The sequence below is a fragment of the Pelmatolapia mariae genome, linkage group LG7, assembly GCF_036321145.2.
Source record: "Pelmatolapia mariae isolate MD_Pm_ZW linkage group LG7, Pm_UMD_F_2, whole genome shotgun sequence".
In the NCBI taxonomy this organism is placed as follows: domain Eukaryota; kingdom Metazoa; phylum Chordata; class Actinopteri; order Cichliformes; family Cichlidae; genus Pelmatolapia; species Pelmatolapia mariae.
This window is the reverse complement of record NC_086233.1, coordinates 1,084,807-1,112,116: the sequence shown is the minus strand read 5'-3', so window position 1 is coordinate 1,112,116 and position 27,310 is coordinate 1,084,807. Positions and strand designations below refer to the sequence as shown.

Below are 27,310 nucleotides of genomic sequence, written 5' to 3'. Positions count from 1 at the left end.
TCAGCGAGCTCAGTCCTTCACAGAAGTCCTTCTGTGGATCCAGAGTCTGGACCCACAGAGGTACAGCAGGCGGTTTGCCAGCCTGCCACGAGGTCTGTACAGGGATAGTCCACGCCCCCACACTGTGCCGACGGTCTACATGAGGGCGTTGAGGTGCCCCGAGTGTCCCACAGAGTTCAGCATCAGCGCCCTCTGGTCCAGCACCTCCCTGTCCCGGCCCAGCGCCGCCCTCTCCTGCTCCACCATGGCTCTGTCCCGCTCCACTGCCGCCCGCTCCCGGTCCAGCCACAGCCTCTCCGCCTGCACCGCCGCCCTCTCTCTCTCCAGCGCCGCTCTGTCTCGCTCCACCATCTCCCTCTCTCGCTCCAGCGCCGCCCTCTCCCTCTCCACCATCTCCCACTCCCTCTCCAGGCCCCCCAGCGGCCCGTCGCATGTCTCTGAGCTCCGCTGGTTCTGCTCCGCACCGTCTCCGAATGCATCCGGCGCGTAGTCTGAGGAAGACGGGTGGGAGGCCGGTGGGGCAGGGGGAGGTGCGGGGGTGGCGCGGGGCCTGTGTCTGGGGGCGGGGTCCGGGTGCTGATCGTCGTCCTGAGTGACGGGGGTCAGGAGGGGGGCACTGCTCGCCAGCCGGCCCTCCATGGCTTCGTTCATAAGGTGAAACCACGGCCAGGAGGAGGCGCCGTCTGCCACGGTCTCCATCCCGACAGGAGGATACTTCAGGTCCTGAGGAGAGCAGAGGATTTTAGAAACACGCAACCGTGAGCAGCTTTTCTGAGGCGGGGCGTTAGTGACGGCCTACCTTGTACCTCCTCTTCAGATTGTCCCACTTCTTCGCCATCTGGTAGGTGGAGACCTTCCCCTGCAGCCCGAGCTCCTTCAGGATGGCTCTGACAGGAAGTGAGGACACAGAGTCAGGAACGCCTCGCTGCTCCGACATTCATCCGCACGGGAGGGATACTTACTTCCAGGCGGCTTTGGCAGCGTTCCTCCTCCCGGTGAACAACGCCTCGTTAGCGGCTCGAAGTTTAATCATCCTCCTCGTGTCCTGGTCGGTCACTGCAACGCACACAGGTCGACAGACAAGTTATCAATGATTGATTTTATCGTCTGCTGCAGTTTCAAAGTTTTCAGTGTTTTTTGTGCTGCATAAGTTTAATTTCATGTATTTTACATTTGTTTAAAAGATTTTTACTGCTTTTATTTTGATTTTCAAACATATGCATAGATTTCATGTGTTTCACATTAAACCACATTTTTATTAAATGCTTTTTCAGTATCTGTATTTTAATACATTCATTGTTATTATGATAATAATATATACTTTTCTTATTTCTGTATGTAAACATTTTGTCTTTATTTTAATCAGTTATTTTTAAAGTTTTGTTTTTATTTTACTTTGTAATTTATTCAGTTTGAATTTTGTTACATTTTTCTTTGCATAAATTAGGATAAATTTCAGGTCTTATTTTTTTATTTAGTTTTAACAGATGTTTTACTTCCTGTCTGATGTAGTCTTTGTTTGTATTTGTTTTGCCATTTTAAACTTTATTTTACATTTTTTATTTTCTTAACTGCAGTAATTTTTTCATTTTTTAATATTACACAGATTTTCTTTCACGTCCTGATTCTTGGTGAAGCTTTGCTTTAGTTTGGTCGTTGACTGCAGAGACTTCACAGCATTAAAGCTTAAACGACGTGAGCGAAGCCTCAAGGAGGTTTTTGAGGGCAGCGATCGTCACCGGGCCGTGACCACCAAGAAATCCTCTCACTTTTGTAAGTCGGATCGGAGGGCGTCGAACACTCCTCTCCGCTGGCGTCGATGTAGGTGACGTTCCCGTCGGACTCCGCGTTGTCTCCGCCCACCATGCTCTCCAGCTCCGACACGCTGCTCCTCTCCGCCATCAAACAGTCTCTGTCGGGAGGCGGGGACGAGCCGAACACGCCGTCCTCCTCGTTGGTCCAGACGGGCGTCACTCGGGGAGCTTTGCCCGTCAGACGGCCCTCCAGAGCGTCGCTCATCAGCTGGAACCAGGGCCACGAGGCCGGGTTGGTCTGACCCTCCATCCCCCGAGGAGGAAACTTCAGGTCCTGCAGATGCAGCAAACTCACGTTTCAGTGAACGCTTGAGGCGAGCAGCAGCTCTCTGCGGTGCTCTGCCGGTTACTACCAGAGAGCTGCAGGACACTCAGGCGTCTAACTTTATTTAAACAGGTCTGACTGAACAAAGGTTATAGGTTCACATGCAGGGCACACGTTACTGCGAGGCACCTGAGAGTCATCAAACACACCAACCACGTTTCCTTCGGTTACTTTAACAAACACCTTGATGTCAGTTTAAAACACACAGTGCTGCCCCTGCACACGACTAACGTATCGACGTCGCCTCAGTCTCGAGTGATCCACTCACAGACTTGTGTGTCCACACCGCCCACCTGCAGGACTGACGCTACAGGTGTAATTATCTCAGGAAACAGGAATGTTGTCACTGCCGATCAGGAAAAACTGGATTTGTTGCACGTGTGGAAAAACGGCTCGGATTAAAAGGAATGTTTTTCTTGCTGGTGTAAATGTAAAATAGCCGACATCAGCCAGCAACGCTGTAAAGAAATGCTGCGGCCGACTGCTGAAGCTGATTTCCTGGTTTTAATGCCTGAGGCTAGCAAGCGTCCCACACACAGAGACATTCACAGTGGAGACGTTTATCCGGCCCACAGTGCAACAGGACAGCGTGCCAACGATGAGTCTCTGTAAAAACCTGACATGTTACCGTCTGTGCACCTACTCTAAGTATTTGTAGGTAAAAATATAACAATAAAAAAATTTAATTCTGTTCACTTATTTAAATACAGGCAAATTATGGAGGACAACACCGCCTCAGCTGAGGGGTAAAAAGGTAACACGGGGTCACATGACCTGAGGCATGCTGCTCAAACTGCTGCAGGGATCTCACCTTGAATTTGGTCTTCAGGTTGTCCCACTTCTTGGCAACCTGGTCAGGTGTTATCTTCCCTGTCAGACCCATCTCCTTCACTATTCCCCTGCACACACACACACACACACACACACACACACACACACGGTTTAACAGGAACCCGACACACAGAAACGAGCGCAGTGTTTTCAGCAGACACTCGAACGCTCGCTCACCTCCACGCTGGTTTGGCGGTGTTCCTCCTGCCGGTGAACAGAGACTCGTTAGCAGCTCGCAGCTCGATCAGTCGCCTCGTGTCGTCTTCGCTCACTGTGAAAAGAGGCGAATGCAAAAGTTACGATCGGGCGACATCGTTCGTTTCGTTTAAAAATTTCCTACGTCCTGATTCCGAACGACTCCAGAACTGAAGCTCCGAGCACAAAGAACTTTTAGACGAACCATCGAACCAAGACAAACCGGACCTATCACATGACCTCCTGGGCAGCTGACTGGCTGTGCTTTAATAGTTTTCACTCGCACATGTTCTCTTCCTCCCTGACATCACCTACATTCCCTGATGCCTACATTACCCACAATCCACCCCGACTGCTGCGCAGGACTAAGCTGTCTCCCTCAGTCTCACTCTGCTGTCTGAGCTCAGAGCTGATCGATTATCCTTACGTTTGTAGGTGAACTCGCCCATCCGGTGCAGCTCGCCCAGAGCCGCCGATCCGTTCTTGTCCTCGTTATCAACCAGCAGGTCCATCTCAGACTCCGTCAAGAACTCGGCCATCCCACCTCGGCTCCGGCGGGCTCGCTTCTTGGGTGTTGGGGACAGCGACTCGCAGTCCTCGTCTTCATCCTCCACGATGGGAGTGAGGATGGGCGCAGCGCCAGCGAACCGGCCCTCCATGGCGTCGTTCATTCTGTAGAACCAGGGCCAGGAGCTGGGGTTGGTCTCCACGCCTCGAGCCGGAAACTTCAGCTCCTGGAGGAGAAATGACCAGGACGTCAACACTGCCACCATCTGCCATTACCCATGATTCACAGGGATGCCGCCGATTCTGCTTTGATACGTGCCAATCAATACTATTAATTTATCTAATTTAACTGAAAGACGTACAGGATGTAGAGCTACAAAGAACACATGAGTGGCTGTTATATAGTTGCAGTTCCTCTAACGTCCACTTGAGGCACCAAAACTGACATTAACAAAGAGTGGCTGTCGCCCCGCCGACTGCCGGTTACGATCTGGACAGCGACGCCCCTTCGAGTCGTGGACCTCGTCGAGCAGGAGTGAGAGGACGCACCTTGTATCGCCTCTTCAGGTTGTCCCACTTCTTGGCCAGCTGGTCTGTGGTCAGTTTGCCCTGAAGGCCCAGCTCATAGAGAATCGCTCTGAGAAAATCAACAAATAAAGTTATTTGAATCGGAGCCTAGCCCCTTCAGATCAGGCCAAAACGCTGCACAACTCCTGATTAATTTACTCAGGTTGGTTATTAAGTTCATGAGCCTGCAGCAGAGCGCCGTGAGGAAGTGATCTGGAAACATCAAAATGCATCTACTGGTCAATGCTGCCCCCTGGTGGTGTATGTTATAATTCACATTTGGACAGGAGGGATTACAAAAGGTAACTTTCAGTCTTTGATAATGATCAGAAAAATAAACATTATTAAATGTCTGAGACGCTCTGCAAATAAAAACAACTTGAGAAATATTCATGAAATCCTAATCTACTAAAAATATATACAACAGCCCGAAGACTTTTTCTTATTTCTTATATTTAATTTATTTTTTGTAGTTTTTTGTAAAAAAAAAAACAAAAAAACATTAAGGAGTAGTAGTGTAAAAAAATGAGTCTAAATGTGCTTCAAGCACCAAAACATTTTTTTTTTTAAATTATATCTTTATTTGGATTGGACAAGTAGGGATAGGAAAACATAAGGCATCTGCATAGCAGTATACAAGTAACATATGAGCAAAGTCCATTCCGGATTTTTAAATTTAGTTTAGGAGAGTAGATGATAAACAACAATAATCAACAGTTACATATTACCCTCCTTTGGCCATTACTGGGAGAGTTGTTCATCTGCTCTCCAAAGGGAGATGCTTAGAACATATTACATAGAACTATAAGCACAAATTGGGGGGGGGGGGGGGGGGGGCGTGCTGCTGTCATGGTAAACAAGTAAATAAATAAACAAATAATAATAGTACAGAAAAACAAAACAAAACAACAAGTAACAGTGAAAATCAAGTGAAGTCAGCTCTGGTGGGGGTAATAAATTGTATCCAGTTATTCCAAATTTCGTAGAATTTGGCCTTTTGGTTTCTTAGCAAATATGTCAATTTTTCCATCCTAAATATCTCTAGAATGATCCCAAACCAGTCCTCTAATGTAGGCTGGACTGGGCTTAACCATCTTCTAGTAATTGTTTTTTTTACTTGCCACCAAAAGTAATTGTGCCAACTTAATCTCACTCTTACGCTCCAGAAAGGGGATCAGACCCATGTATAAAACCTTAAAATCTAAAGGTATTTGGACATTGAAAACTGCACTTAAAGAGGTCTGGACACCCATCCAGAAATTTTTTAACTTGGGACAATCCCAAAAGACATGAAAGTGGTTAGCCACAGTCGAGCCGCATTGTCTCCAGCATTGCATATGGACCCCTTTGTATCTCTCCTGATATGGTGTCTTGAAATACCTAATGATATTCTTCCAGCCATGTTCCTTCCAGCTCATAGAACTGGATGTAGCCCACTGACAGTGCCAAACATTTTCCCACTCCCCCACAGAAATAGCAAACCCTGATTCCCTTTCCCATTTATCTTTGGTATATAAAGTATTATCCTTGCTGGCACTAGAGAGAGCTTTGTATAATTTAGAGATGGATTTAGTAGGAATCGTGGTTGTGGCATTTTTCAAAATAAGGAAAAAATGCGACTCAACATCACTAAAGTCAGACAATTTGCATTCATGATCAATGTATGATCTCAGCTGTAGATACCTGTGGAAATCGTATTTTGTCAAATAATGGTTATCCCGCAGGGCCTCAAATTTGAGCACAGTATTTCTATGAGTAAGAGAGAGGAAAGTCGTAAGGCCATAGGATATCCATGCTTTAAAATTAGAGTCATGTCTATTCGGGATAAAATCTGAATTGAAATCAAACCACCTGAAAATTTTTAGCATTTTATGTATCCCACAGATGCTAATTACCCTCTGCCAAACTTGGAGGGTGTGAGTTAGCCAGGGGTTCCCCAAGGTTTCCAGCCGACACATTAAACCCTTATCTGCCATAGCAGCTTGTAGAGGGAGCCGGTCCACTAGGCTGGATTCCAGTTCCTTCCACCTAGCTGTGTATGTTTCATTGCACCAGTATAGGAGAGGGGTTATTTGAGCGGCATAATAGTAGTTCCTGAGGCAGGGGAGGCCCAATCCTCCCTTTTCCTTGGGTAGCTGTAAGGTGGCATATTTAACCCTTGGTTTTCGGCCCTGCCAGATAAATCTGGAGATCCATTTATCCCACTCAATAAATTGATAATCACAGACTTCTATTGGCAAATTTCTGAAAAGGTAAAGCAGTCTGGGGAGCATGTTCATTTTGATTGCGGATATCCGGGAGCTGAGACTCAAAAAAGGGACCAGATTCCATCTATGCAGATCATCTTTTATACTTGCAGATATTGGCTCATAGTTTGCCTGGAAGAGCCCCGAGAGGTCTGCAGTCAGGTATATTCCCAGGTATTTGATTTTCTCATTATCCCAATTTATTTTAAATTTCCTACATAAAGCTGCAGAAGCTGTATAATTTAAGGTCATCACCTGTGTTTTTGAAATGTTAATCTTATAGCCAGATAACTTCCCAAAATCATTTAAGGTAGACATCAACTCACTAAAAGACCTCTCTGGGTCCTCCAGGCAAACCAATACATCATCGGCGAACATTACTACTTTATGTTCAACTCCTGATAGTGCAACACCCTTAATGTTGTAATTTTGTCTAATCGATTGGCCTAATGTTTCTATGAATAAATCAAAGAGAAGTGGCGAAATTGCACAGCCCTGCCTGCAGCCACGTTCCAGGATAAAAGGTTTAGAGAGATCGCCATTCACCTTAATTCAGGCTGAGGGTTGAGCATAAAGACCTTGAATTATTCTAATAAACTTATCTTGAAAGCCAAACTTCCCCAGAACCTTGTATAGAAATTCCCATCTGACGGAGTCGAAGGCTTTCTCGGCGTCTAGGCTTCCTATTATTGACTGAATTTTATTTTTTTGTATTTGAGTAGAAATGTGTAATATTCTCTTAATGTTGTCAGTTGTTTGTCTATAATGAATAAAACCAGTCTGATCTAAATTGATGAGGATAGGTAGTAACTTCTCCAGTCTGTGAGCAAGAATAGAAGTAAACTAGAAAGCGAAAATTTCAGAAGAAATTTTAAGTGTGCCTATGCCGCTGGTAAACAGTGTAGTTTGCCATTCATACAGCTACAGAGAGCAAAACTCAGCAGAGCAGCCATTCTCCACCATGAACTATGGTAAAAACAAACACCGCTCGCACCTCACAGATGACAGCTTACAATTTTGGGTAAAGATGAAGTGACTTTGTACAGCCCCGATTTGCAGACGCTGTGCACATAGTTTCATGAGCAGAAGTCCCATTGTACCACGGCAGACCCGACAATGTTTGCATGAACACGCTTTGAAGCATTACGTTATGGACCACTTTTCACACATAGTTGGTGTACCCACACAGCCGGCTGTAGCTTTTCAACTCACAGCCTGACACACACCCAAAAAACAGCCGAGAGAGCACAGACTACGCCAGAGAGGCGTGATTGCAGATGCCGCTCAGGTGGGTCCACCTCCCCTGCAGCGGCACTGCAGACCACGCCCCGCCACACACATCAATCACGTAAAATAAATATTTATGCACTTTTGCATTCACTTTTTGTTTTTTGTTATTTTTACACAGTGTTCTGAATGATTAACAATGGTCTACAGACAATCTTGTGTATTATTATACAAACTTTGGTTGTAAGATGCCCTACCTGGCCCCCTGGCAAAAGCTTTGCTAGATCCGCCCCTGCACAGTTACCAGTTGTCAGCTAAATAAAAAAGGAGCTTGGTGTTTATTTCTCTCAGAAACAGTTCATAACTTCCCTTCAACTCATTCATGTCACCTAAAAAAAAGGTAAACCTGTTTCTCCATCACCAGTTCAGCTCTGATGATTCGGTAAGGTCATCTCCTGGTTTCCACCAGCCGCTTCTACAGCTGTGGCTCCAGCAAACATCAGCTGATACTAGAAATTAAAATCAAATGAATTCTAACAACAGCTGATCAAGCTTAAACGTGCTGCTGTTGTTTAGCGCAATAAACAAACAAGAGAGAAAAGCCGATCATTGATCAGTTTCATGACTGAAGTTTGAACAGGCGAGAGAATGACAGGGGAGGCTGTCATAAAGTTCAACATCAGTAACTTAGCGCGCACACAGCTGTATAGAAACTCTGTCGTGCTAGCTAGCACGCAGTACAAGTTATTATAACTGATTGTAAAAAGTCAGCACAACGAAAATAAACTACACCTAAACTCGGTTTATATCTGACCCAAATAGAGTGCAGTTCATAACTTCTTACCTGAAATTCAGTTCACCTCACGCTCTGACCGGCAGCCGCCTGCTTCTCCTGCCTTCGGTTTCCCTGATCCACGATCTACCACCGGTTGATCGGCGGTCGCCTCGCCGCCTCGTTCCCTGCATGCTCTGTCTGACACACACCGGTGGATAGCTGCCCTCGGTTGTAGCTCCGCGTCAGCGACCACCAAACAACTCAGTTATTTTTTCCACATCGACCAGCATCTGGACAATCCACCGCCTTTCACTGTTTGTACCGTTACTAAAAAAAAACCCTCATCGGCTCATAAAAACGAAAAATAAGTCCAGCTATGACCCTGAGTCAAAAAGACAGCCAGTTAGCTAGCTAGCTGTCTAGCTCTTTGCAGGCACCGAAACCATCAGAGCTAATATGGGATGTCTTGGTAACACGAGCACATATTTGAAGTTTACATCTGGCCAATCCACCACCTTTCACTGTTTATACCGTTACTAAAATGAATAAATAAATAAATCATTTATTTATTTAAAATAAGTCCAGCTGTGACCACGAGACTTTACGAAGGACCGGGTGTGAAACCAGAGTAAGCCGCTCTCACTGTCATCCAGGCCGGCTGTAGCTTGTTAGCAAAGCCGCGCTAGCCACACTAGCCAGCTAGCCTCAAGCAGAAACGACATCGTCAGAACATTGTCGCTAATATGGGATGTTTTGACAAAACGAGCAGATATTTGAAGTTTACACACCTATATTCTCGCCTGAAAATATCTTAAAAGTTTATTTTGTGACCTAGAAACAGTATTAAGAGGAAAATAAAAACTAAGTGATGGCCGCCATTGTTTGACTCGGCAGAGGCGTGCTATGAATTGTGGGATATTGAGTTTTCCACCAAGCATTACCGTAACTTTTGAATGATTTGCGCAACCTTAAAAATTCCAATGGCTCCTGAAAGCAGCAACGCTGTGCACACCGTTGATATTGTCATCATTACGGTAATCCAAATAAGGGTAGACAGGCCGTACTACTCCCGGCATACCACTAGAGAGAGCCAACACACCACAAATGAAGTTTGAAATTTGTATCAGTGGGACCAAAAGATGGAGCCAACACACCACAAATGAAGTCTGTTTCTATGGCGCCAAAAGAAGAATCTTTCTAAATTTGCACTAAAATATTAATATTTAAAAAACTATAAAAGTCATAAACACCAAAAGTGTATACCATACTAGTCCAGCTCCAGCCGCACAAAATGATCTAACATATGTAACCCTATTGTCAAAACTGTTTGGCAGAGAAGCGCGGGAAAATTTTCACTAAAATATTAATATTTAAAAAACTATAATAGTCATAAACACCAAAAGTCATAGCACACCATTCCTGATCCAGCCGCACAAAATGAGGTAACATATATGAAGCTTGTCTCAAAACTGTGAGGCGAGATTCGCTGCAAAATTTCAGGCGGAAACTGAAGAATAACTAGAAAAATTTGCATTTCCTGCGAAAATGCTGTGTGGATGCCTTAACGCTGAAGCTGCCTGCTGAAAAGCTGAAAACGATGAAAAGTTGCAAAAAGTTGTATGGTGGTGAAAAAAAACTTTGCCCTGAGCAGGATTCGAACCTGGCCCTCCTGGGCTAAAGGCAGCTACTCACCTCACTGACCCAAACTCATTCTCAAAAAGAACAGGTGGAGAGACGGACAATTCTGCTGAAATGAGAAGAAGCTGCTGAGAATTGTGCTGATAAGAGGAGAAAAGGCTGAAAATTTTGCAGAAAAGAGGTGAATCAGCAGAATTTTCTGCTGAAAAGAGGTAAAGAAGCAGAAAGTTGCGCTGAAAAGAGATGAATCAGCAGAATTTCTGCTCAAAAGTGTATTTTCTGAAAACAGCTGAGATTTGTGCTGATAAGAGGTGAAAAGGCTGAAAATTTTGCAGAAGAGGTGAATAAGCAGAATTTGGGCTGAAAAGAGGTGAAAATTCTCAAAATTCTGCTGAAAAGAGTTCAATCAGCAGAATTTCTGCTGAATAGAGTTATGCAGAACTCTTTTCAGAATTCTGCTGAAAAGATGTTTTTGCTGAAAATAGTTGAAAAAGCTGGGATTTGTGCTGAAAAGTGGTGAAAAAACTGAAAATTTTGCTGAAAAGGGGTGAAAAAGCTGAAATTGAGTTAAAAAAGTTTAACTGTTAACTGAAAAAAATGTTGCCACAAGCGGGATTTGAACCCGGGCCTCCCAGTCTGAGAACGGCTGCTCATCTCACTGAGCTAAAACACAGCTCAGCCTGGCGAGCAGAAATAAGTGACCCCATTGATAATGTGTTCCATTCATTTCAATGGGCAAAAATATTGCATAAAAAATTCAATATCTCAAAAAGTATAGAAGTTATGAGCACCAAAAGTCATAGCACACATTAGCAGAAAGAGCAGAATTTTTTAAAGTTTGAACGGTGAAAATCGGCTGAAAACTGAGGGAGTAGTTAATCGGCAAAGAACGGAGCAACTAGAGGAATAATAAAGATAAAGAATAAAGAGAAACAGGAAAACAATAGTGTGGATGCCATGAGGCATCCACACAATAATAACTAGAAAAATTTGCATTTCCTGCGAAAATGCAGTGTGAATGCTGTAAAGCTGAAGCTGTCTGCTGAAAACTGCTGAAAAAGCTGAAAATAGCTGAAGAAGTTGAAGTAAGTATTAAAAAAGTTGCCGAAATTGTAATAAATTTGTAGATGAATAACAACTGAGCCAAAATATAATAACTTTGCGGAAACTTAAGAAGAAACATAAAGCGTTTGCAAAAATACTCTATCAAAGGAGAATATAAAACAACAAATTTAAAACAACAACAACAAACAAATAACAGCCAGCAGATACACACAATTACAAATATGGACACATATGGAAACACAAAGGCACAGAGGGACACACACACATAGGACCTATGCCTGTCAACCAGTCTCAATATGTTCAATTTATATCCTACAATGAGATGCTGCCAAAAAAAGGCTCTCTCTCTCTCTCTCTCTCTCTCTCTATCTCACACGCACACACACACACACACACACACACACACCACAGATGCTGCTTGTGTCAGAAATATTATGATTTGGTAGACATACTATAATTAAACAGGAATACTACTTTTGGTAGAAATGCTATGTTTTAGCAGAAATACTGTATTTAGCACAAATCTTATAAAATAGCAGAAATAGTATGATTTAACAGAGTAGTAATAACTTAAATAGAAAAATTGGAAAAGTAAAATGGACAGCTGAAAAAATGCTGAACATGGTATGAGTCGCTCAAATTGAAAAATTGACAAAAAAAAAGAAAGAAATAACAGCCAGCAGATACACACACTTACAATTATGGACACAAATGGAAACACAAATGCACAGAGAGACACACACACAGGATGTAATCCTGTCAACCAGTCTAAATATAATCAATTTGAATCATGAGATGCTGCCATAAAAAGGGTCTCTCTCTCACTCACACACACACACACACACACACACACACACACACAATCACACACACACACACACAGACACACACAAGTGGAAGTGAACATGGGCTGTTAATGGTGCTGCCTGTATGTTTCTAGGTCAGTCAAATTGCCTGGGAGCTGCTGAATTTGAATCCACCAATCAGAGAGGCTGTTTATGTTTTCCCGCCAAAACAGGTGCATCTGTTTACACATGCAGCACAGAGACACAGACCTGCTTCTTTCAGTTTATTTCACATAGTGAGGATTCCCCTCAAACAAATGGCTATAATTTCCTAACCGTAGGGGCTAGAACGGTCATTCTTACACCATTTTGTTCAGAAGAGATGGGGGAATCTTCAAGTGTTGGCAATTTATCATTAAAATATGAATTATTAAAGATATTTGACTTCTAATGTACCCTAACTGAGTAGGGGCGAAGAGAAAACTGCCTTGATCTCCCCTCAAACAACGCTTTGTAACTCGAAATCTATTTGGAGCATCAATATCATTCTTTCACCGTAAGAGACAGCAGGCTTCGGTGAACAATCATGGAAGTTTTCAGGTCTCTGTGGAAATCCATCAAAAAGATATGACGAGAGAAAAAAGTGGTTCATTTCCAGAGTTTGAAATCTGAAGAAATCTGAGCGAAGGACGAATTTCCTACCCTCAAACAAGTGTAACTCATCTCAGAACGGTAATAGGTGAGAAAATAATTCTTGAATTGTGAGCGTCAGGAGTGTCTGAAGATATACTCGGACAAGCCTTATGTCTTAACTTCACTTCGTTAAGGAGATATGACGATTCGAAAATGCCTCTCATTACAGAAATCCAGCTGTGATTTTGAACAAACTCTCCATTGACTTTCTATGGAGAGTTTTGCGACTTTGTGTTGGTCTGAGGAGATTTGCCAAAATTCTATGAATCCCACAATAATGATAGTGACATTTTCTGAAAGCCAGCAAAAATACCTACGTTTTGATGTATAATTTGTGTGGGTTGAGAGAAAATTGAGCAAGTAGCAAGACGTTGTTTGGACATGAAGAGAAGATTGCGAAAGCTACAGTGGCTCACTTAGAACCAACTGCATAGCAACCATAACAACGCATGTATTTTGTGAAAAATCACAAAGATGAAACTCAAAACTTAAAGAGGGATAAGATGAAAACAGTAACAGATATGAAAAAGCTGAATCATACATGAATAGCCCAATAATTTGTGAACATTTTAAAGTTTAAATGGTTGTTCTATGTGAAAATATGAGGAAGTAGTCAAGTTTCAAAAACAAGCAAGTTTTAGCAGAATTTTGGAAGTTTTCCATTCATTTCAATGGGACAAATTAAAGGAAAAAAACGTAATATTTTAAAAAGTATAATAGCAGAAAATACCAAAAGTCATAGCACACATTAGCAGAAATAGCAGAATAGTTTAAAATTTGAACGGTGAAAATAGCACAAAAATTGTGGAAGTAGTTAAACAGCAAAAAACGTACGGAAGCAACTTGAAGAAAATATAATAATAACTAGAAAAAATTGCATTTCCTGCGAAAATGCTGTGTGGATGCCTTAACGCCGAAGCTGTCTGCTGAAAATAGCTGAAAAAGATGAAAAGTTGCAAAAAAGAAAAAAAAATTGTATGGTGGTGAAGAACTGAAAATTCTGCTGAAAACAGGTGAAGAAGCACAAATTTTTTGCTGAAAAGTGGTGAAAAGCCAAATGTTCTACTGAAAAGGGGTAAAGACGGAGAAATTTTTGCTGAAAAGTGGTAAAAAGAAATTTTACCATGAGCAGGACTCGAACCTGGCCTTCCTGGTCTCAAGGCAGCTACTCATCTCACTGACCCAAACTCATTCTCTCAAGGAAGAGGTGGATAGACTGACAATTCTGCTCAAATGAGCAGAAGCTGCTGAGAATTGTGCTGATAAGAGGCGAAAAGGATGAAAATTTTGCAGAAAAGAGGTGAATCAGCAGAATTTCTGCAGAAAAGAGGCAAAGAAGCAGAACGTTGCGCTGAAAAGAGGTGAATCAGCAGAGTTTCTGCTGAAAATAGTTTTTTTTTCTGAAAACAGCCCAAAAAAGCTGGAATTTGTGCTGAAAAGGGGTGAAAAAAATGAAAATTTTGCTGAAAAGGAGTGAAGAAGCTAAAGTATACCAAATCAAAGTATTTGTGCCAAACCATAGTATTTCTGCCATATTGTGGTATTTGTGCCACAAAAGTTACCACATTACAACATGAATACGGATTAAAGGTGAAAGAAACTGGCAACAAATTCCTCCACTACAAACCAGTCTGATACCACTTCTTTGCAGTGTTCACGTTTACTAAGGCACTACCCAAAAGGCGCCACAAGAGGGCACTCCAACACAAGAGATGTACACTGATGCACTTAGTAACAGTCAGCCTCCTACTTAGCCACTACATAATACAGCGATATTACAGTGTACAATTTCACATAAATTTGTAGGGGGAACAAACAAAGCAGGAACAAGCCCAAAACAATAAAATAACTGCGCTGCCATAGCTATCGCTAACTAGCACATACGCTAAAGGTAACTAAAACCAATACACACAAGTAGCAGGGTAAACATCTTAAGCATGAAACATTAACTCACGTTTATGTGACACACCATCCCCAACAAATACAGGATGGGCTATTTGCTCCCCTTCCCAGCAGCTCTCTCCTCAATCGTTAGCCCAGGAACGAAGGAAGACCATCTAGATCAAAAGTCCCATGAATTCCCTCACTGCTCAGAGGCTGCTGGGTAATGTAGCTCACAATAACACAGGTTTTTCTACAAGCACAAATACTATAACATAGCAGAAGTACTGTGATTTTGTTGAAATACTATGCTTTAGGACAAATACTATGATTTGGCAGAAATACTATGTTTTAGGACATATACTATGATTTGGCTCAAATACTATGATATAGCAGCAATACTATGTTTTGGCACAAATACTATAATTGAGTGCAAGTAATTTAAGATAACAGAAATACTACGATTTAGCAGAAATACAATGTTTTTGCAGAAACACTAATTTCACTCAAATACTTTGAAATAGCCGTAATACTATGATTTGGCAGAACATAACAGAAATTCTTCGACTTAGTAGTAATGCTATAACATAACAGAAATATTCATTGGGCACAAATACTATAATTTGGCAGACACTATGATTTAGCAGAGATAATATGATTTGGCAGAAAAATACTAAACTTTGGCACAAATACTATAATTGAGTACTTTAAGATGAGAGAAATACTATGATTTAGCAGAAATACAATGTTTTTGCAGAAACACTGTAATTTCACTCAAATACTATGAAATAGCAGTAATACTATGATTTGGCAGAAATACTATGTTTCAGTACAAATACTATGACAAAGCAGAAAAACTATGACTTAGAAGTAATACTATAACAAAAGGGATTCCTCAAAATACTATGAAATTGCAGTAATTCTATGATTTGGCAGAAATACTGTACTTTGTACAAATACAATGCTTTGGTACAAATAGTATATTTTGATTTGAATACTATGATTTGGCACGAGTAGTATGATTTAGTACAAATACTACGAATTGGCAGAAATACTGTGACTTACTAGTAATACTTTAACATAACAGATATACTGTGATTTAGCAGACATAGTATGTTTTTGCACATATACTACGATTCTGCTCAGATACTATGAAATTGCAGTAATACTATGATTTTGAAGGAATACCATGATTAGGTAGAAATACTATGCCTTAGTAGTAATACTATGACATAACAGATATACTGTGATTTAACAGACAATATGTTTTTGCACGAATACTACGATTTCGCTCAAATACTATGAAATTGCAGTAATACTATGATTTTGAAGGAATACTTTGATTTGGTAGAAATACTATGCCTTAGTAGTAATACTATAACATAACAGATATACTGTGATTTAGCAGACATAGTATGTTTTTGCACAAATTCTACGATTTCACTCAAATACTGTGAAATTGCAGTAATACTATGATTTTGAAGGAATACTGTGATTTTGCAGACATAGTATGTTTTTGCACAAATACTACAATTTGTCAAGAAATACTATGTTTGGGCACAAATACTATGATTTGCTATAAATACTATGATTTGGCACATATACTATAATCAGCAGATATACTATAACATAACAGAAATTCTACGACTTAGTAGTAATACTATAACATAACAGAAATTTTAATTGGGCACAAATAACATGATCTGGCACAAATACCATGATTTGGCAAAAAAATACCATGATTTGGCACAAATACAATGATATGGCAGAAATACTATGATTGGGTACAAATACTATGATTTGGCACAAATAGTATGACTTAGTACAAATACTATGATTTAGCAGAAATACTATGTTTTAACATAAATAATATCTTTTGACAGAAATTTCTGCTAAAAGGTACTATTTCTGCTTTTTAGCAGAAATACTGCAATTTTGCATAAATACTATGATTTGGGATAAATACTATGATTTGGCAGATATACTATATTCAGCACATATACAATAACATAACAGAAATACCTCCACCTACTAGTAATACTATAACATATCAGAATTGTCATGATTTGACACAAAAACCATGATTTGGCACAAATACCATGATTTGGCAAAAATGCTATGATTACCCAGAATTACTATGATTGAGCAGAAGTACTAAGATGTAGTAGAAGTACTTTGATTTAGCACAAATACTATTATGGAGGAGTAATACTTTAACATGGGAGAAATATTGATACACACACACATATACACAGAGAGTAAAGGGAGCAGTGGCTGTTAAGAGTGTGGGCTTGGTATATCTAGGTCAGTTAAATTGGCTGCACCTGCTGTAATCAGCACTTACACACACAGACAGAGAGAAGTATGAGTCTTCTTCAGTGTATTTCTCACATTCAGGACTCCCCTCGAACAAATGGCCATAATTTCCTAACCGTAGGGGCTAGAACGCTCATTCTGACACTGTTTTGTTCAGAAGAGATGGGGGAATCTGCAGGTCTTCATAATTCAGAGATAAAATATAAAGTATTGAAGATATATGACTTGTAATACACTGTAACTGAGTAGAGACAAAGCAAAACTGCCTTGACTTGCCCTCAAACAACGTTTTGTAACTCTAAATCTATATGGAGCATCAAAATCATTCTTTCACCGTACGAAACAGCAGGCTTTGGTGAACAGTCATGGAAATTTTCAGGTCTCTGTGGAAATCCATCAAAAAGATTTGACGAGAGAAAAAAGTGCCGCATTTCCAGAGTTTGAAATCTGAACAGATCTGAGCGAATGATGAATTTCCTACCCTCAAACAAGTGTAACTCATCTCAGAACGGTAATAGGTGAGAAATAACTTCTTGAATTGTGAGCATCAGGAGTGTCTGAAGATATATTTGCACAAGCCTCATGTCTCAACTTTGTTTCGTTAAGGAGATATGACGATTTGAAAATGCCTCTCATTACAGAAATCCAGCGCTGATTTTGAACAAACTCTCCATTGACTCTCTAAGGAGACTTTACAGACTTTGTGTTGCTCTGAGGAGATTTGCCAAAATTCTGTAACACCCACAACAATAACAGTGACAATTTCTGAAAGCCAGCAAAAATACCTACGTTTTGATGTATAATTTGTGGGGGTTGAGTGGAAATTGAGCGAGTAGCAAGAAGTTGCTCAGACATGAAGAGAAAATTCAGAAAGGACAAGTGCACACTCTGAGTTAATTGCATAGCAACCATAACAACGCATGTATTTTCTGAAAAATCAAAATTTTGCAACTAAAAACTTAAAGAGGTATAAAATTAAAACGGTAGAAGATCTGAAAAAGCTGAATCATACAGGAATAGCCCAATAATCTGAGAACATTTTAAAGTTTGAATGGAGTTTCTAGGTGAAAGTATGAGGAAGTAGTTAAGTTTCAAAAACAAGCAAGTTTTAGCAGAATTTCTGAAGAATTTTAGAACTTTCCCATTCATTCCAATGGGACAAAAAATTGCATAAAAAGCTTAATATTTTAAAAAGTATAATAGTTAAAAGCACAAAAAGATATAGCACAAATGAGCACAAATAGCTGAATATTGTGAAATTTGAACTGAGAAAATAGCACAAAAACTGCGGAAGTAGTTAAGCGGCGAAGAACGGAGCAACTTGAAGAATAAAGTATAAAGAACTAGAAAAATTTGCATTTTCTGCGAAAATGCTGTGTGGATGCCTTAACGCTGAAGCTGTCTGCTGAAAAGCTGAAAAAGATGAAAAGTTGAAAAAAGTTTATGGTGGTGAAAAAAAAAAAAAAGGTCACCCTGAGCAGGATTTGAACCTGGTCCTCCTAGTCTAAAGGCAGCTACTCATCTTACTGAGCCAAACTCATTCTCACAAAGAAGAGGTGGACAGACTGACCATTCTGCTGAAATGAGCAGAAGCTGCTGAGAATTGTGCTGATAAGAGGTGAGAAGGCTGAAAATTTTGCAGAAAAGAGGTGACTCAGCAGAATTTTTGCTGAAAAGAGATAAAGAAGCAGAAAGTTGCGCTGAAAAGAGATGAATCAGCAGAATTTCTGCTCAAAAGAGGTTTTTTCTGAAAACAGCTGAGATTTGTGGTGATAACAGGTGAAAACGCTGAAAAATTTGCAGAAGAGGTGAATAAGCAGAATTTGGGCTGAAAAGAAGTGAAAATTCTGCTGAAAAGAGTTCAATCAGCAGAATTTCTGCTGAAAAGAGTTCTGCAGAACTCTTTTCAGAATTCTGCTGAAAAGACGTTTTTGCTGAAAACAGCAGAAAAAGCTGGGATTTGTGCTGAAAAGTGGTGAAAAAACTGAAATATTTTACTGAAAAGGGGTGAAAAAGCTGAAATTGAGTTAAAAAAAGTTTAACTGTTAACTGAAAGAAATGTTGCCATAAGAGGGATTTGAACCCAGGCCTCCCAGTCTGAGAACGGATGCTCATCTCACTGAGCTAAAACACAGGTCATCCCGGCAAGGAAAATCAGTGAGGCCACTGATGATATGGCAGAAATGGGCAAAAAATATTGCAAAAAAAATTCAATATCTCAAAAAGTATAGAAGTTATGAGCACCAAAAGTCATAGCAGGAATTAGCAGAAAGAGCAGAATTTTTTAAAGTTTGAATGGCGAAAATCGGATAAAAACTGTGGGAGTAGTTAAGTGCCGAAAAACGTACGGAAGCAACCAGAATAATAAAGAATAAAGAGAAACAGGAAAACAATAGTGTGGATGCCTTGAGGCATCCACACAATAAAGAGAAACAGGAACTCAATAGTGTGGAAGCCCTTTTAGGGCATCCACACAATAAAGAATAAAGAGAAACAGGAACTCAATAGTGTGAATGCCTACAGCATTCACACAATAATAATAATAATAATAATAATAATAAATCCGACGAATAGTAATATGTGTGCCTCTTGGCATAGGCACACATAATAACTTGTAATCCAGGTTAAGGACACTGATTGGTCGATAATTTCCACATTCTCGTTTATCTTTCCCCTCTTTTGGGATGACTGAAATAATTGCCTCCCTCCAGGAGGGTGGGATTTCTCCCTCCTGTAGAGTATAGTTAAAAGACTTCAACAATATGGGGAGTAGATCTGCCCTGAGGGTGCGGTACCACTGGGAACTGAACCCGTCCGGCCCAACTGCCTTACCTGGTTTTGATCTGGAAAGAGCTACATTAATTTCTTCCGCTGAAATGGGATGTATTAAATACTCATTTTGAGAAACGAGGAGTGAAGGTAATTCTAAATGACTTAAAAAAGCATTGATACAGTTCTCCTCAGTAGCATTTGGTTGTGAATACAGTTCACTAAAGAAAGTCTCAAAACATTCCTGAATATTTTCTAATTTAGTTTCCAAAATGTTAGTTTTGGGATCCTTAATTTGATATATCGTACTTTCCTCTAGTTGTTTGCGTAATTTATGTGCCAAATATTTTGCAGATTTCCCTCCTATCTCATAGTATTTCTGCCTCAAAAAGGTTAAATTATTTAGGGCCTCCTGGGTGTAAATATCATTAATTTCACCCTGTATTTTCCTGATTTCCTGTTTTACAGTGAGATTTGCGGTGTTTCTGTCCTCCTGTTCTTTTAACTTTAAATTTGCCTGTAAGTCTGCTAATTTTTGCCCTTTGATTCTCTTTAGGTGAGAGGCAATAGAAATTAATTTACCTCTCATTACCGCTTTAAGCGTGTCCCAAAGAATGATTGGGGATACCTCCCCTGTATCATTAACCTCTAAAAATTCTTTAATATCTTCCTTTACTTTGGAAACTATAGCAGGATCATTAAACAAGTGTGAATTAAATTTCCACAGTGTCTTACGTTTTTTCCTAGCCACCTGTAAAGATAGAGAAATAGGACTATGGTCGGATAGATCTCTTGTTAATATGTCACAGTCTCTGACCCTAAACCTATCAGTTTTAAACATGAAAAAGTAATCCAGCCTTGCATACACTTTAAATGGAGCAGAATAATGAGTGAAGTCTTTAGTAGATACGTAGCGATCCCTCCATACATCTATTATCCCCATCTCTGTCATATAGGAATTAACCTTTCTGGTAAGTGCTGTTACCTGACTGGTCGGAGGGGAGGAATCAAGTTTGGGATTGAGCCTAAAGTTAAAATCTCCCCCACAGACAACTATCCCCCGAGAGTCCACCATTAAGTCAAACATATTCCTATAAAATAGCCACTCGCTCCTAGGGGGGGGCGTAAACATTTAATATTGTAATTTCAGATCCCTCTATCCTACCTGTTATTTTAACAAATCTGCCTTCCTCGTCACATACTTCCGAGATATGTTCATAATTAAGGGTACTGGAGATAAGTATAGCCACACCCCTCTTGTGTTTAGACTTCATGAAAGAAGAGAATACGTATTTAAAACCCTTTCTTTTCAATCTCAAATGATCTACTTGGTTCATGTGTGTCTCCTGAAGTAGTGCAATCTGTGCCTTCTCCTTTCTTAATTTGGACAATATCTTATTCATCTTAATCACATTCAGAACCCCGTTAACATTAAAAGAGATTACTTTCATTAATTCACTTCCCATTTAGATATATTAAATTTCCACAGCACATAAACTCAATAGCAGCAAGCAACCCCCTCTTGAAAAAATAACAAATGAAAAAATTTAAAAATAAACAGAAAACATTAGAACATAACTGAAGCTTAAGGGCTTCTAGGCTGGCTTCTGACAGTGGAGCACTACCACTGACACCCTCACATCTTGAAGGGAAACCCCTTATTACTCCCTGAGTTAGGGGGCCTTCCACTACGACGGCACTCACAACAACGAAGAGCCCCACACATTGTAGCTCGACAGTAACCATAATTCACTGTATTGTCCATAACAAATACATATAGTTAAATTAGTTCTCTTCACGTCTATATACTTGCAGCTTCTCTTTGTATCCTGCAACTCCTCGGTTCTGACGCGGGCGCCGACCACCAACTCCCCACCACAGCGGACATCTTTGTAGTCTTTCTCTAGGGGTTGCCGGTGGTGTGATCACCTTTACCGGCAGACCCCGGCTCGCCAGGTCTGCCGTTGCCTCCTCCACTGTGTTGTAAGTTTTCGCTCCTTCTTCGAAAAAAACCTTAAGGCGCGCTGGGTAGAGGGTCCTAAACCGTAGATTCTTCTCTTTTAAGACCTTTCGTGCCTCTGCGTACTCCTTCCTCATAACCATGATCTCAGAGGGGAAATCGTTGTCGAGGTTAATCTTGCTGGAGTTCAACATAAAACCTCTCTTTTGCCAGGCGAGCCTCAGCACTTCTTCTTTGACGGTAAAACTTAAAAATTTTACCAGGATCGATCTGGGTTGGGAGCCGTCCGGGGGGAGTGATGATATCGCTCTGTGTGCTCTCTAAATTTGTAACGATGTTGATGGTGGGATGGCAAGATTCTCCCGGAGTAGCTTCTCCACAAAGTGGGCCATAGATGGTGCTCCCGATTCAGCTCCCTCCGGCACCCCATATATTCTGAGCGACTCCCTCCTCGAATAAGCCTCCAGTGATGTTAGTTTTGTTTGAAGCTTTTCTTGCATCGTTAATATCTCTAACAAAATTTCATCTGTGTTCTGGAGCTTGTCTTCGTGTTCAGCAACCCTGGTTTCCACCTCGTTGAGCCGCGTGCTGACTTTGTCCAGCTCGCCCTTTATTTCCAGCAGTTGCGCTTTCGCGTCTGTACGAAATTCTTTCACCTCTTTACCAACGCCTCTCAGTTCCTTCAATATCAGCATCAAACTTACTGAGTCGTCCTCATCTTCTGTCTCAGAGCCATCGCGGTTAGAAGTGGGACAGTATCCTCGGCAGGCCCCATGGGGGCTAATGTTAGCCCCTTCTGTTAGCTGCACATTGTCATCTTCAGCGCCTTCGCGCGTTAACTTTTTAACTTTTTTGTTCTTTCTGGACTTCATTTATGCCCCTTTTTCCTCTTTGGGTGCACTTAGATTGTTTATTAATTTATATGGGGCAGTTTTAGTCAATTTCACTCGAGAGCTCTCTTCCTAAGCTGCCATCGCCCGCGTGCACCGGAACCGGAAGCCCCAAGCACCAAAACATTTAATACTCGATGATATCCTGATTTAACCTTTAGAAGAAAACGTAGCTGTGACTGAAAATGACAGACTGTCCACGACGGTCACCAAGTGGGTGTTTGTTGGTGTTTACATACTCTGGCATTCATTAGGACCACATCATGTAACGGAGATCAGTGGAGCCTTTGTTTACTGTGACCAGGCCACAGCTGGACGGGTGGGAAACCTGCTGTAGAGGCTTAAACTTCAAACACGCCCGACCAGGTGATTTCGTCACCCTGGTGACTGAGCACGCATCAACACAATTTTACAAATTATTTCTGTAAATAAGATCCACGTCAATAACAAATCTGAGATGACTGAAATAAAAAGACGATAATAAAATCGAAGCAGAAACCGGTTCAGACCTGGTTCAGGTGCGCTCGACTCACCTCCAGGCCGGCTTGGCCGAATGTTTCCTGCCGGTGAAGAGCGCCTCGTTGGCCGCTCGAAGTTTGATCATCCTCTCGGTTTCTTGTTCGCTCACTGTCAACGAGAGGTGGGGGTGGGGCGGAGCCATTAAACACTCGGTCCTGTGTGAGGTGTGATTATAACCTGATGATGTCAGCCAGGTGTGTCTGCCTACTTTTATACGAGCACTCGGTCATCCTCCTCCAGCCCATCGGGATGCCCTCGGGGGGCGGAGCCTCCGTGTGAACCACTCCATCATCTGCCGCCGTTTCAGCTGCCACCGTGTCCTCCATCTCCGTCTTGATGAGGAACTCCAGGATGTCGGTGTTCTCCTGGTTCTGATTGGACTGGCAGTTGCCACGGTGACCGGCGTTGCCGGCAGTCTCTGGGCTCAGCACCAGGTTGCTGTTGTAGAGGCGACCCTGCATGGCTTCATCCATGATGTGGAACCACGGCCACGACTCCACAACGCCCCCCATGTGGTCCTGGCCCTGGTATGGCTGCTTCAGGTCCTGGAAAGAGGAGAACAGTGACCCCTGCAGGCTGAAACAGGGACGTACAGTAAGAGCTGCCTGCAGGTGAGCGTCAGCAGAAAAACTTCTGCTCTGCAAAGTGCGTCACAGAAAGAAACGTGACAAATAAAAAGAGTTAAACACAATAATAAAACATGAAGACATTTACGACTCGCTGAAAGATTCACCAAGAAGCAGACAGACGTGCTCACCGGAAAAACCTCATTAAAAACCATTAAAAGAAAACAAACACTGTCTCTCCTCATGTCTGAAAAACTAACTGCCCCCTAAACCCGATAACTGGTTGTTCCACCCTCAGCAGCGAGACGTGCAGTCACTTGTTTGCGATACCTTTAGTCACTCTGGTCCACTTTTCTTTGCAAGGTTGTTTGAAATCAGACACATCGGAGGGTTTTCCAGTTTAAGGTCACGGCTGAAGCAGCTCAGACTGATTTAAGTCCAGACTGAAGAGTCTGCACAAAAACAACACCGTGGTGTTTGCTGGTTGAGATCTTCAGCCTGCTTCACTTTGTCAAAAAGCTTCTATTTAAGGGATTTCTGAGTCAGCGGGTCTGACAGTGATCAGGCCTGGGAGTGGCAGTGGACGAGGATGATCAGTTAACTTGTGAGTTCGGAGGGGGGTTGACAGGGCTGGACTGGGACAAAAAATCAGCCCGGGCATTTTGACTAGTGACCGGCCCACCAGGTATTAAAGGAAAAGCCATAAAGCCTTTATAATAAACTTAAACCTACACCATCCTCCCTATTCTGGTATTCTAAACAGTACTTAGCAAAAATATAAAACAACCTAATTTATAATTACATATACCTAACTAATAGGGTTGCTCCCAGCAAAAAAATAAAAGAAAAAAAATAGGGAAGAGTATTTAGAGTAGTCAGAGTAGATCATGACCAACTGGCCAATCCACCACCATTCATTTATACCGTTAAAAAAAGAAAAGAAATAAAACCCCATCAGCCCATAAAAACGAAAAATCACGAGCGGCCCACCGGGCAAATGCCCAGTATGCCCGATGGCCAGTCCAGCCCTGGGGGTTGATAACTTTCACAGACATGAGGAGAAAAAGAGCAGCTACATCTCATGTACCTTATATTTTGTCCGCAGGTTGTCCCATTTCTTGGCGATCTGGTCTGCCGTCAGCTTCCCTTCCAGACCGAGGCCTTTCAGGATGGTGCTGAAGAGACAGGAAGCAGGACATGAGCACTAACAGAGGCCACGGGAACTTTATGAGGGTGCTGCGACCTGTCCTGACACACTGCACATTGCAGCTGGCCGCTGGCACCTGGATCTCTCAGGTTAAACTGCTTCTGCTGCTCCTCGGTCACCTGTCGCTTGCTCAGGTGAGTCCAGGAGCAGGCGGGCTCATACCTCCAGGCTATCTTTGCAGAGTTCCTCTTCCCTGTGAACAGAGCCTCGTTGGACGCCCTGAACTCGATCAGCCTCTTCACATCCTCTTCGGTCACTGCAGGCAGGCAGCGGAGGTCAAAGGTCAGCAGCTCAAACACATGGGACGGCACTTTTAAGGATGCAGGTACAGGTACTTACTCTTATAGGAGTTCTCTGGGAAGTGAGGCAGCGGGTGGGGGGCCGGCTCCATGGTGATCATGAGAGGACACAGCTAGGAGACAAGGAAGGAAGGGAGGGAGGAAGGAGGCAGGGGGGAGGAGGAGGAGGTGTGCTGTGTTCAGGCCCTATTACATCCGCTAGCGCATCCTGCTGCTCCTACAACGGGGCTCCTCCGTCCATCACGGGGGGCCGGGCCGTGTCTGTGGGCGGGGGCCGCCACCGCCGTCTCCTCCCGGTGAACCGTTAACGGCCGGAGGCTGCGAGCTAGCTCAGGCGGCTAAAGCTAAACAACAAACAGACCGCGGAGCTGGGCTTCCCGCCGCACAGAGAGACACCGGCTCCTGTTAGCTCGGCTCGGCCCCGACCTCCGCCTCCTCTCGGTATCTTATGTCACCTCCTCCGACGGGCGGAAAAGCGTGAATTAAAGCGTCCCCGTTAACGGAGCTAGCCTGCATCCCGACGCTTTGCTCCGAGAGAAGGGTACGCTCGATATCTCCACCCGGGCCTGGCCGCTGTCACCTGACCTCCGGATCGACAGGGCGGGGTCAACACAAACACAACCAGCTCGTCCCCCCCGTGTATTATTATTATTATTATTATTATTATTATTATTATTATCATTATTAGTAGTAGTAGTAGTAGTACAAGCCTTTTTTACATTAATTTAAATATGCGAGGATTTATAACATATATATGGATATAAAACAGGATTAACTGAAATTGTAATAACTAACTTTCGCACTTTAGTGGTAAAAGCTTTTAGGCAGGGGGGTCCAACTCCAGGCCTCGAGGGCCAGTGTCCTTTAGATGTGTCCTTGATCCATCACAGCTGATTTAAATGGCTAAATGACCTCCTCAACATGTCCTGTAGTTCTCCAGACGCCTGGTAATGAACTCGTCATTTGATTCAGGTGTGTTGACCCAGGGTGAGATGCAGGACACCGGCCCTCAAGGCCTTTTTAAAGAACATATTTTAACATTGCACTCAACAACAAACAAATCCTCCCTAAAAAAAAGTCACTTCAAGGACCAAACTGCATTATATTTCTACGTGTCAACCTATGAGCCGCAAGTGGCCCTCAGGCCGTGAGTTTGAGACCCTGGACTGGACTACAGAAGCAGTATTTTAGGCTGTAAAAGCAGACAGTATCAGCATCATATAGAGTGTGCATGCACCACTTTCATTCAGGTTAATGCAGCTCAGTCCCAGAACAGGAGCAACGCATTTAAAATCCAGTCTGTAACAAATGCAAATGTTCACATTAACAAGTCAAAAAGGGCTTCAAGGGAAGACAGTTAAGTTCAAGCCGTCAGTCAGGACCAACATATTTAAGGAGTAATGCAGAAAAATAAGAGAATGAATAAAAACACCTGAGCTAACTGACACAAATGATCCAGCATTCTGTTTTATCGTCTGTAAGATTCTGTGTTTTCTGTAATAAATAAGTCAAATATTTGGTTAATTATAATATAACTGAATGTGTTTGAACCGATTTCTTATTTATTCCTTCCTTGTTCAGTTAATAGGACCTGATTTTGTTCAGTATAAACCAGTTAATGTTTACATGTTCACACACACACACACACACACACACACACACACACACAAAACATATGAAGAGAGAGAGAGTATGCATAGTATGCAAACAGCTACCAAACAGCCATCATAATACGTCATACAATGAGAACAGGACAAATCAACAATTGACACTGACTAATTAATATTAAAATCTGTAACATGATGTATTGTTTGGAGTTTAGTCTGTTACTGTTACTATTTTTACCATTTCTTCTTGGAGCAGCTGTAACCCACATAATTTCCTTAGGGATCAATAAAGTATTCTGATTCTGATTGTTTCAGGATGACCTGCCATTATCCAACGACACATCTGCTTACCTGTATCTTTCGTTTCTCCTCCTCTTTGTTTCTCTTTTTTCTAAACGGATCACCACAACATAACCTAACAGACCCTAACAGACCTACACCTTAGTTCACAGATTCGCTTTGTCTAAGGTTTATTTCTGGGATTTCACACAACCCAGGATTCAGATCATGAATACATAATGGGCTTGGATTTACAACATTATGAATGAAATGTGCTCTATTTGGAAGCAGCCGCCCCCCCTCCCCTTTCGACAGGTTGTGTGTGAGACTTTAAATCCTCAAACTGTAA

At 42.0% G+C, this 27,310-nt stretch overlaps 1 protein-coding gene across 1 annotated transcript; it reads right to left on the bottom strand.

Annotated features, from left to right (window-relative positions):
• Positions 1-12: 12 nt before the first annotated feature.
• Positions 13-25,633, bottom strand: zgc:171459 (uncharacterized protein LOC562056 homolog). Its single transcript, XM_063477493.1, has 13 exons — positions 25,116-25,633; positions 24,939-25,032; positions 24,657-24,744; positions 23,212-23,548; positions 23,018-23,111; positions 4,222-4,309; positions 3,593-3,899; positions 3,148-3,241; positions 2,951-3,038; positions 1,770-2,088; positions 963-1,056; positions 800-887; positions 13-723 (listed from the first exon to the last, which is right to left on the bottom strand). The coding sequence occupies exons 1-13, from the start codon at positions 25,174-25,176 to the stop codon at positions 136-138; spliced, it is 2,340 nt and encodes a 779-aa protein (XP_063333563.1). The 5' UTR covers positions 25,177-25,633; the 3' UTR covers positions 13-135.
• Positions 25,634-27,310: the final 1,677 nt, after the last annotated feature.